General features: G+C 62.2%; 1 protein-coding gene across 1 annotated transcript; it reads left to right on the top strand.

Annotated features, from left to right (window-relative positions):
- The first annotated feature begins 6,151 nt into the window (after positions 1 to 6,151).
- Positions 6,152 to 8,370, top strand: LY6H (lymphocyte antigen 6 family member H). The gene is made up of 4 exons (XM_032848306.1): positions 6,152 to 6,365; positions 6,868 to 6,995; positions 7,736 to 7,855; positions 8,135 to 8,370. Exons 2-4 carry the CDS (start codon positions 6,929 to 6,931, stop codon positions 8,368 to 8,370), a joined length of 423 nt encoding a protein of 140 aa, XP_032704197.1. The 5' UTR covers positions 6,152 to 6,365; positions 6,868 to 6,928.
- Positions 8,371 to 10,841: the final 2,471 nt, after the last annotated feature.

Here is a 10,841-nt window from a genome sequence, read left to right as displayed (position 1 = left end):
TCACTGGGGCCCCTCAGGAGGTTGCTGTCCGCTGTGGTCTCATCTGACAGGGGTGGGGGGGACTGGGTGGGGTGGTCGGCACCCAAGCTCCCTTGTGTGGTTCTCGGCAGACCTCACTCCTGCCCTTGTGTGGTCTGGGCAGAACTCACTCCTGCCGAGGCTTCCCCAGTATGCGTGGTCTGGGAGTGGGAGGGAGCCTGCCTCAGAAGCCTCTGTCTTTTTATAACCTTGTCTCAGAGTGACATCTTGTCCCTCTGTCCCTCTGCCCCCCTCTCTTAGCTAGAAGAAGATGGCTAAGTCCAGCCCAGGCCCAAGAGGAGTGCTCCATGAAGCCCAGCCTAGTGTGGGCACTCGCCCAGGGGCTCTGCCAGTCCACCCACCATGCCACCGTTTCCAGATGTTGGGGCTGGCCTTCCCACCCCAGGCCCAGCAGGGACCTTGTTCATCTCTGGACAGAGATTTGGCTGAAAATCATATTCCTGGAGTGGACTGACCGTGGTTGGCAGGGACCCCAAGTGCCCCCGGCAAGTACCCCATGACTGGGCGGGGCACCTGGAATAGAGCTGACCAGAAGGGGACGGAGGCTGGCCTTGCGGCAGACACCCAGACACACCTGTCCACCGCCCGCCCCCAGTCCCACGAAGAAGGCAGTGTGAATCTGAAATGCGTGTGTCAGTTCTGAGGAGGATGACGGGGTTTGGGCACAACCCAGCCTGGAAACTTCCTGGGGCCCCACGGCTTTTAGGACAAACTCCAGACCCTTTCTGCACACAGCCTTCCTACACCCTCCCCTTCTCTCCCCCTCCTTCTGTCTTCCCCTCCTTCCCTCTCCCCCCCCTTCCCTCTCCCCCTTTCCCTCTTCCCCTCCTCTTCCTCCCTCTCCCTCCTCCATCTTCCCAGTCCCCTCCACCTGCATCTCTCCCCTCTCCCCGTCTCCTTCTCCTCCCCTTCCCCTTCCCCTCTCTCTCCTCCTCCTCCCCCTCCCTCTTCCTGCTCTGCCCTCCTCCTCGTTGCTTGGCTCCTCTCCCAAAGGCTCCTGCCCGCTCCCAGCTCTGGGACGCGGAGCTCCAGGCAGCCTCATCTTCCCCGCCTTGGCTCAATGTCCCCTTCAAAGAGGCCTTGTCCCCGCCCCCAGATTGCTCTCAGAACCGCTCACATCACTCCAGAGCCACCTTTCTGTTTGCCCAGTCATGCCTGCCTGCCTTCACGGGGCAGGGGCCCAACCGTGTCTGGACGTGGTGTGGCGGATTATGACTGCCCTGATGGTGCGCTCCCAGGCGCCTGGGCCGGACGCCCAGTGAGCGTTCCACTGTTGGCCCTGCCCCATTCTGCATGAGGGGCTGAGGCTCAGGAGGTCACACGGCACGCCCAGAGCCACACCCCTTGGGGGAGACTCATGCTGTCTGCGCTCAGAGCCCCAATCTCACCACTGTGCTGCTCTGCCCAGACCAGGCCAGCTGTGCAGACATGCAGAATGCCCATGAGAGCACAGAACAGAGAGCCCTGGGCAGTGTTGAGAGCCACAGGGCTGACCCACAGGGCCTGAAGTCTCAGTGAGAGTGTGAATGTGTACGTGTGTGCAGGTGTGCAGGGGTGGCAGTGGAAACGCATTGGTATGAACGTGATGTGTGTGGGTGAGCGTGTGTATGTGTGCACGAGTGTGTGGAGTGTGTGCACAAGTGTGGGCAGCCGGGGGAGGGGGTGAGGAGCCCGGCGTGCACCCGGCTTCCCTGCCACAGCCTGGCTGGGCTGGGGGCTCTTTCCCCTGCTGGACCCGGGGGCAAGCACGGCTCCCAGGCTCAAGGGTTCCTTGCAGAGTCTCCCTCAGCACAGCTGCTCCCAGGAGCTTCTCACGCTGGCATGGGAGGGGGTTCTTTGGAGCAGACCTGAGCATCCAGGAAGGCCAGGGGTCCTTAAGGAGACCCTGCATGCTGAGAGTTGGTCTTGGGCAAAAGCAGCTGCAGGCAGGTTGGCCTTGGAGCCCTGGCCTGGTGGCTGGGTCATGCAGCTACTCGGTGCTGGGGCAGGATGGTGAATGGTTCCCAGAGACAGTGCCTTCGGGGGAGGGGATAGGAGGGCCTAAGATCAGATCTTGGCTTCAGGTCCAGAGCTACCAGAGGGTCCGTCTGGGGGAGGTGTCCAGGACCTTTTACTACAAAAACAAAGTGCGGGGTGGGAGGGTTTCCGTGTGCCCAGCGTGAGGTGTGGGGTGGGTGTTCCAGGGCTGGGAGCGTGCAAGGAAAGGCTGAGTGAGAGGAACGAATAGTGCAGGGAGGACAGTGCCTCTGAGGCTGTGGCTTGACCTGGTGCAACTTCCTCGGCAGGGACCTTCCTGGGATCACCTGGACCGTCGCACAGGGAGCGTGGAGAGGAGGGCAGCGCGGGGGGGCAGTGTGGGTGCTGAAGGCTGGCGGCAGAAATGCCCCAGGATGCCAGCCTGGAAGGAGCGGACTGTCCCATGTAAGACGGGGATAGCCACCCCTGTACTCGACCCAGACTCAGACCTGGGCAGGAGCGGGGGGTCTTGGGAGGGGATTTCAGCTGAGAAGAATTAGGACGTGTGGGGTGGGGCAGAGGAGGGGTCTCCCAGAGCTGGGAGAACGATGGGGCTTTGCCAGGGAGTCCTGTGGGCACAGCTGGGGCACAGGTGGCTCTGGGAGCCTTGGAGGCCGCAGCAGTAGGTTAGGGAGGGGTGGCTCCAGAGGGGCAGCGGGACCAGAGAGGGGAAGGCCCTCTGCGTGAACGCCTGCAGGCACGTGAGCCGAAGTGGGCCCAGTGGCCTTGAGGGCGGACAGACAGCTCCTGGACTCAGGGCGGCTGGGGGCGGGCAACAGTGGCTCCCGTGAGGCACTCCTCCTCCCGAGGGACGCCGGGAGGCTGCGAAGGACTCGGGTGCAGCTGCTTGTGGTTTCACGCTCTCCACCTTCTCACCTGGTGATGCCGTCTGTCCCTTTGTGCTGACCAGGACCGCATGGATGTCTCCACTCCAGACCCTCCTCTGAGACCCGGGACACTTGAGATCGCCTGAAACGTCAGCGGATGGTATGTGTGCCGTGCCTTAGCCCTTTCCAGCCCTGCTCCGGCGGACATGGCTGACCACAGAGCTTGGAGCCATCCCAGCTCCCTTTCCCCTGTGTGTCTTCTTTTGATATTGATTGGAAGGCTGGGAGGCCCGGGGGGAGGGGACAGAGCCCCACCAGCCCTGACTCTCCGGGTGTCAGTCAGTCCCCGTGGTGGGCAGGGTTCTCCAGAGAAGCAGAGCCAGTGGGATATGTATGTTTATACAGACAGATTCAGGTTAAGGAACTGGCTCATGTGAATCGGAGTCTGGCAGGAGGGTCAGTGAGAGCCGGTGCTCCAGTTCGAGTTCAAGGCCGGCTGCCGGGAATTCCCTCATGCTCGGAGTAAGTCAGTGTTTCCTTCTTTTCAGGTCTTCAAGATTAGGCGAGGCCCACCCACACCGTGGAACACAACTTGCTTCGCTCGGAGTCTATGGATATATGGGGCACCTGGGGGGCTCAGTGGGTTAAAGCTGCTGCCTTCGGCTCAGGTCATGATCTCAGGGTCCTGGGATCGAGCCCCGCATCTGCTCAGCAGGGAGCCTGCTTCCCCCTCTCTCTCTGCCTGCCTCTCTGCCTGCTTGTGATCTGTGTGTCAAATAAATAGACAAATAATATCTTAAAAAAAGAAAAGTGCCTGCTAGTCCTAACCTCTCTCAACATCTCCAAAATTTTATCTGAAAAAATATATTTCTCTAAAGTTTTAATGAAAATTAAATTTTATTTTGAAAATTTTATTTTGCACTGATTTTTGGGAAACTGTGTGTGAAGTTCTTAGCTGACCGTTCTTCTCATCTGAGCACGTTTCCCGGGCCCTCAGTCCCCGCCTCGGCGGGAGTGGCTGTATCTGCGGAGCTCAGGTCCCTTTCTGGCCGGCTACTGAAGCATCTTCTTTCATCTTCAGCGGTCCGCAGCTTCGGATGCTGCGTGAGGCATGGATTTTCTGTTTATTGATTCCATTTAGTACACATTGTGTTTCCCTGTAAACGCTTATCTTTCATCAGCTTTTTTTTTTCGAGAGAGAGTGTGAGAGGGAAGGGGAGTGGGAGAGAGAGCATCTCCAGTAGGCTCCCCCTACCCTGCTCAAGACAGCACCCACGCGACTTCCCTCAGTGCTCAGCACGGGACCCGTTGTGTGCCCCAACCTCTCCTGTCTTCTATCTCCTTACCCCTTGCACACATTCTCGATCATTTCTGGAGACTCACATTCCAGTTCACAAACTCCTTCTTCGTTTGTGTCAACAGCTTGACCGAGATGTAACTCCTGTACTATGAAGTTCACCCTTTTAAAGTGTCTAATCCAGTGGGTTCAACTACATTCAGTGCTGTGCAACTATCATCACTAACTTTTTTTTAAGATTTTATTTATTTATTTGAGAGACAGAGATCGCAAGCAGGCAGAGAGGCAGGCAGAGAGAGAGGAGGAAGCAGGATCCCCACTGAGCAGAGAGCCCGATGTGGGGCTCGATCCCAGGACCCTGAGACCATGACCTGAGCCAAAGGCAGAGGCTTAACCCATTGAGCCCCCCAGGTGTCCCCATCACTATCTTTTTAAAAAACATTTCATCACTTACAGGGAAACCCCTTGACCTTGGCGGAAACTCCCCATTCCTTCTTCCTCCCAGGCCGAGACACCCATGAATCTCCATTCCCTCTTTTTTGGCTTTCCCATTCTGGACGTCTCACAGAAGTGAAACCATGCCACGTGTTTTAAAACGACTTTTATGTTTATTTGGCAAACATCTTTCAACGTTTCTGATGACCTTTTAATTTCTCTGGAGAGTTTTTCATTTCCAGAGGCTCTCCTGTTTTTCACAGCGAAGCCCGGTCAGTTTTCTTTGCTTTAAATATATCTTAAACCCACAAGACAGGTTAATTTTATATCCTATAGCTACCACTTCCAGTTTAGAAAGTTTGTGGAGATTTAAATCGGTCGCTCTTCATGGTTTCTGTTTTGTCATTGCAGGCTTGTGTTCTTTGGATGTTTGCTGAGTTTTGACTTTGAGCTCCTATTTGAATGGACTTTGTGGGAGCCCCAGTATCGGGGCTGGGTTTGCTTGTCTGTCTCCTTTGTCTTCAGGCCTCCAGAGCCCTGAGCAGGGGTTCCAGCACTGGCGGTGTCACCTGTCACCGTGTGACCTTGGGCAGGGAGCTCAAGGTCTCTGTGCTCAGGCTTCCTCATTATAAGGTGGGAATGTGGAGAGTCCTTCCCCGAGGGTGGGGGTGAGGCTCTAACGACGCAGGTGCGGGGAGCAGAGCACATAGGAAGCGCCTGGTCAGTGCCCACGGTGACTGGATCATCTCACGAGGGCATATCAGTGATGATCCTTTGTCGGAGGCGAGACTGGGTGAATCTTCTCCTTTGTGGTGCCAGGCCCCGGGCGGCGACCCGCCCGCAGGGGACACTCGGTGACCATTTGTTGGCCAAATGAAGGCGGGCAAAGAGGACGGACCCCCAGCACGTGCTCAGCAGAGATGATTCCAGGCACGCGGACAGACCGCAAATGCAAAGGCACGACACTCAGAAGCTTCGTGGGGCCGGAAGGCGAGGGACAAAGCTGAGAAACTGGCCGAGCGGGCGGCCGACGGCCTTGAACGCCGCGACCAGCACTCGGGCCTCCGCCCTCGGGCGGGGGGCGGGCGTGGTTGGAGCCGCAGGCCTGGGGGCAGTGGTGGCTGGCGGGGGCGTCGCGGGTGCTCCGGGTCGCGGCGGATGGGGGGAGCGCAGCCTCAAAGCACCGGAGCCGGGACAGCGGGGCTGGGGAGGGGAGCGCTCCGGGTACCGGAGCCCGCGGACGGGCCCTGCGCGGATCACCTTGGTTGTTACCTCCTCCCTTCTCGGCGTCTTTGTGCGCCTCGCTCGCTTCCTTTCGCAGTAAACGTCCTTCCGAGAGATTCCGAGGGGATCTCGGCCAAGCAGCGGGGGAAGGGATCTTGCCCACGCCCGGGGAGGGCTGCGCGGGGCGGCCGCGGCAGGAGCTGGCACCGGAGGGGGCGGACGCGCGGGCCCGGCGCCGGCTGTCGAGGGGCGCGACCCGCCGCGGCCCGGAGCCCCGGGCGCCCCGCCCGCGCTTCTCCCGCCGCCCCCGCCCCCCGCGCGCCCCCGCCCCGGCTCCGCTCCGCCCCTCGCGCGGGGTCCGCGTCTGCGGCTGCGTTCCCCGAAAGACAAGGCTGCGCCCGGGTTCTGGTCCGCAGGGAGACCGAAGGGCACGGCTCCCCGTGCCTCCCAGAGCGCCGGAGCGCCGACCCGCCAGGGATGTGAGTGCGCCCCCGACCCGAGGCCCGCGCTCCACGCCCCGACCTGCGGTGAGCACCCGGACGCGCGCGGGAGGCGGAGTGAGGGGGCTCGGCGCGGGGTTCCCGGGCCCCCAGCCCAGGGGTGGGGGTGAGGACGTGGCGCGCGCCCCTCCCCCATCGGCAGGTACCGCCTGCTCGCACCTTGTCTTGCCCTTTTCTCTCCGGACGCACGTACCGCTCCCCAGGGAGGAGAAGACGCGCTCCCCCATCCCGACCCCCCACCCCACAGGTGCCAGGAGCGGGTTGGGGCGTTTCGAGCTGTCACCCTGCCCGAGACGGCGGACCTATTCTCCCTGGAGAGGATGCTGCGATGGTGGACGCTCTGGGGGGGATGGGCTGGGGGTGGGGCTTTTCGAGCTCATGAACGACCCCCTCTCCCGGCCCCCCTGCCCGGGCCGGTGATTCCGCAGCGGGGGGGTGGGGGGAGGTTGCCCTCTCGTCCCGGAAAAGGGGAGGGGGCTGCGGGTTCGGCAGGAGGCTGGGGCTCCTGACCGAGGCCTCTCCTTGCCAGGCCTGCGCCCCGGAGGACCTCCGCCCACACCCCCCGCGCCTTCCCGAGGCCCGCCGGGAGCATGCCGCCTGCGGCCATGAACAGTGTCGGCCTGGTGCTGCTCGCCGGCCTGCTGTGCTCTGCGCCCGGTGAGTCTGGGGGCGGCCCGCGGGGCTGGGCCAGGTCGCCGGAGGAGCCCGAGGTGGCTCCGGAGAGATGCGGGCTGCGGGGCCGCCATCCTCCGACGGTGCCCGTCACATCCACGCCCTCTCCGGGCCCTCGCGCCTGTCGCCTTCACTCTTGGTGCTCCAGCTCCAGCCCCAGCTCCAGCCCCAGCCACGTGGGGCCCTCCCAGCTTCTGAGGGCACCGAGCGACTTCCGCCCCCCATCCCCACCGGGCAGCCCGCTGCAGCTAGTCCCGTCCAGACACCCCTGGCCCGGTGCAGGGGGCGGGATTGTCGCGCCCCTTCAACCCCCCCAGAGCCCCACCTGGCCTCGCATCAAGTCTGTGTGGTCCTTCCTTCCTTGGACCCAACTGAAGCCCAAGGGGAGGTGTGGGAATGGGGTAGGAGTGTGCAGGAGAGCCCCAGAGGTGCGGGAGTTGTGTGGCTGGAGTGTGGGCACACCTGGGAACGGCCACGGAGGGTGCCCAGGGCTGCCAGAGTTCCATTGGGGGGACCCCCCCAACTGCTAGGAAGGCACAGAGGTTCTCCCAGGGCCTGACCTCCAGGTGCCAGCCTGGCCTGCTCACTCCTGGCAGGGGGTGCTCGGCCTCCTACCGCGGCCTGGCTCTCTCAGCAGTGCCTGCGGTGGGCGGGTGGGGGCAGAGGGACGGCGGGCTTGATCCCCCCAGCTCCTCCGGTCATCCGTGTCCCTGTGCCCTGCCCAGCTCACGGCCTGTGGTGCCAGGACTGCACCCTGACCACCAACTCGAGCCACTGCACCCCAAAGCAGTGTCAGCCGTCGGACACAGTGTGCGCCAGCGTGAGGATCACCGACCCCAGCAGCAGTGAGTCAGGCCCAGGGTTTGGGCGGGAGCAGTGGGTGTCATCTGAGCCCCTCTGTCCTTGGCTGAGGGCACAGGGCTGTGGGCAGGATGCTGCCCAGTGTGAGGCCCGGCAGGTGCCTCTCCAGCCCTGGGCCCTGTGTGGCCCTCTCCATATCTGGAGACGGTGTGGGCAGGTGGGGGGACTCAGCTCTGCTGGCTGGGGTGGCAATCCGGGCCCCGGGCGTGAGGCGGAGAGGGCGGGGTGTAGCTCCCATCCCAGGCTCCCTACCTCTCCCCCAGGCCGGAAAGACCACTCTGTCAACAAGATGTGCGCCTCGTCTTGTGACTTCGTGAAGCGACACTTCTTCTCAGACTATCTGATGGGCTTCATTAACTCTGGGATCTTAAAAGTGGACGTGGACTGTTGTGGGGGAGACCTGTGCAACGGGGGGCCGGGGGTGGGTGGCAGCCCCTGGGCCCTGGCCGGGGGGCTCCTGCTCAGCCTGGGGCCTGCCGTCCTTGGGGCTGGGCCCTGAGCTCCTCCTGCAGCTGCAGGCCTCCCAGCTTCCTCCCCAGAGCCTGGCCTCACCCCTCCCTGCGCAGGGAAGCCTCCCTCTCTCCACCAGCTCTGAGCTCCAGTGTCTGCAGGAGGCCCTGGGTAGGGGGGGCGGGCTGGGGGCTGGGACCCCCGGGGTCTCCTAGGGGAAGCCAGGTAGAGCCAGGCCCAGCCCAACAGCCTGGCTGCGAGGGCATCTTCCGCGGAGAAATAAACTCACTTGTGGTCCAGAGACCTGGGTCTGAGCCTGGGTGTCGGGATGAGGCCGGCAGAGCAGTGAGGGGTTCTGAGGATGTGCAGGCCGAGGGTGGAGATGCGTGGGGCATTGGGACTGGGGGTCTGTGGTGCACGGGGGCTGCTGGGGGGCCTGGGGCCTGGTAGCGGATGGGAGGGGAGGTTAGAGTGGGCAGAATCTCGGGGCCGGGACATGAGGGTAAGGCCTTGTCAGTGCGCGTACGTGCATGTGGACAGCCAGACGTGCAGATGGGCACGCTAGACGTGTACACCCATGCCTGCATCCACACCCGCGTGCACGCGCGCCCTGCAGACGTCCACAGGTGTGCACGCCGAAACAGTGCTGTCCCACCAGCTCCTGGACTGGTGTGCCCCAGCCCCCACACACTCACATCTGCGTGCACACTATCCCTGGCCTTTAGCACCTTGCACACACAGGGACACACAGGCACACACGCCCTGCGTGTCCACCGCTCTCGCTCTTTCGCTTGCTCTCTCGTGGAGCCTTGGGGCGATCGGACTCGGGGCCTGCTCCCCAGAGCGCTGTCGGGAGCTCCTGCCTGGACTCTGCCTCTTAGCCAGACACCCCTGCCTCCACCAAGGGCACCTTCTCAGACAGGGTCGTGAAGGCCAGTCCCTGAGTGGAGGCTGAGGCAGCCCGTGTGGAGTGGCGCAGAGGGACGGGGTGCTTCGGGAGGGAGGAGGCAGGGGGCACCGACAGGTCATTCTTAGGGACCTGCTGTAGCCGTGGGTCTCTGCACCGCTGGGTTCAGCCCAGTCTCCCACACTTCTGGCCACGTGGGTCACCCTGGGGCCCGGGCTAGCCATGTGAGGTCAGCAGCCACTGCAGGCTCTGCTGGGGTCTGGCCTTCAATCGGTTCTTCCTCATCCTTCGTGGCTGACCCAGGCTGTGGTCACTCCCGGGGCTGGGACCACGTGGCAAGAACCGTGGTTTCGCTAAGAGCTGGCCGTGGCGTTCCTCCCGGGGCTCCCGCGTGTGAGTGAGGGAGAGGAATCTGGAAGTCCGGGGTGAGCCAGATGGGAGAGGGGTCGCTGGAGACCTTGTCCACTTCCTGCTGGTGGGACTGGCCAGGGACGTGTCTCCTGCTCTGTTGTAACTTTGGTCTACGATGCACCCGGTTCCCACGGCATCCAAACCTCTGCACCGTGTGCTGTCCGCCGCGGGGGCCTGGTGTCTGGGGTGTGTAGGGACCGGGCACTGTCACGTAGGGCAAGTGCAAAGAGCGCCTTGACCCAGAGGCCAAACGCTGGTGCCGGCGAGGACAGGACGCCGTGGGGGCTCCGGAGGTTCCCGGAGGACGAGGGCCACCCCGTGGGCACCGGGTTCAAGCCCACTTTCAGGTCAATCTTTGGGTGCTGACTTTATTATCTGAGGGAAGTATTTAAAACACAGAAAGTGGGGAGCTTCTTCCAGCTCTTTGAGAGAGCGGTGCAATTCCAGGCAGATGGGGGCTTGGGAGCAGCGTGACCCAGAGAGCCCACTTGGACCTCTTTGCTCTCCGCTTCTGGCTGCCCCGTCTAAGTCTGGGTCCTCACGCCTGAGAGCGAGCGAGCCCTGTCCCCCAGGGTGATCTGTCCTTGCAGGGTCAAACCCCACCATCCGTGTGGCATGCTGGGACCAGCAGGGCAGGTGCTGGTAAACCCATGTGCCCCTTGATTATTTTTCTAAAGACCCCACCAAGGTCGTCCTTCAGGATCTACGCACACGTTTTGTTTTTGGGGTCTGCTTAGTGTCCCTCTGAATGAGCCAACTGCCTTTCTTAACCACCCCTCCCCTGCGGGCAGAGGGGCTGCTCTCTGTCTCTGATCAGCCAGGCTGTGAGCGCCCTCGGCCTCGTGTCCTTATGGGGTCAAGTGACTCTCCATCTCCGGGGATTCCGGGAGCGTGCAGCTGAGCCAGGAAAACGTCTCTTTGGAAGGAGCCGATCTCCTCGAAGGGAGGCGCCTCCCACCCTTCCCCGTGTCATCCCCCAGGAGCTTCCGTGTCCTCCTGGGAGACGAACACTAGAATCTCATCCTGATTTCCCCTGGAGGGCTCATTAGTGAGATGGAACGTAAGTCCTGACTCGTGAGTGTTTCCTCGTAATTGCCTTGGTCCGCTTTTCAGCTGTGGCTTTTGTCTTTTCTTCCTGAAGTGTGAGACCCTCTTGTGAGTGGGGTACCGTCTGCCTGTGGTTTGTGTTTTCCAAGGACCTT

The sequence above is a fragment of the Lontra canadensis genome, unplaced genomic scaffold (assembly GCF_010015895.1).
Source record: "Lontra canadensis isolate GAN:19392208 unplaced genomic scaffold, GSC_riverotter_1.0 scaffold201, whole genome shotgun sequence".
Taxonomy (NCBI): domain Eukaryota; kingdom Metazoa; phylum Chordata; class Mammalia; order Carnivora; family Mustelidae; genus Lontra; species Lontra canadensis.
Note: the sequence above shows the minus strand (reverse complement) of the source record. Positions and strands in the feature narration are given on the sequence as shown.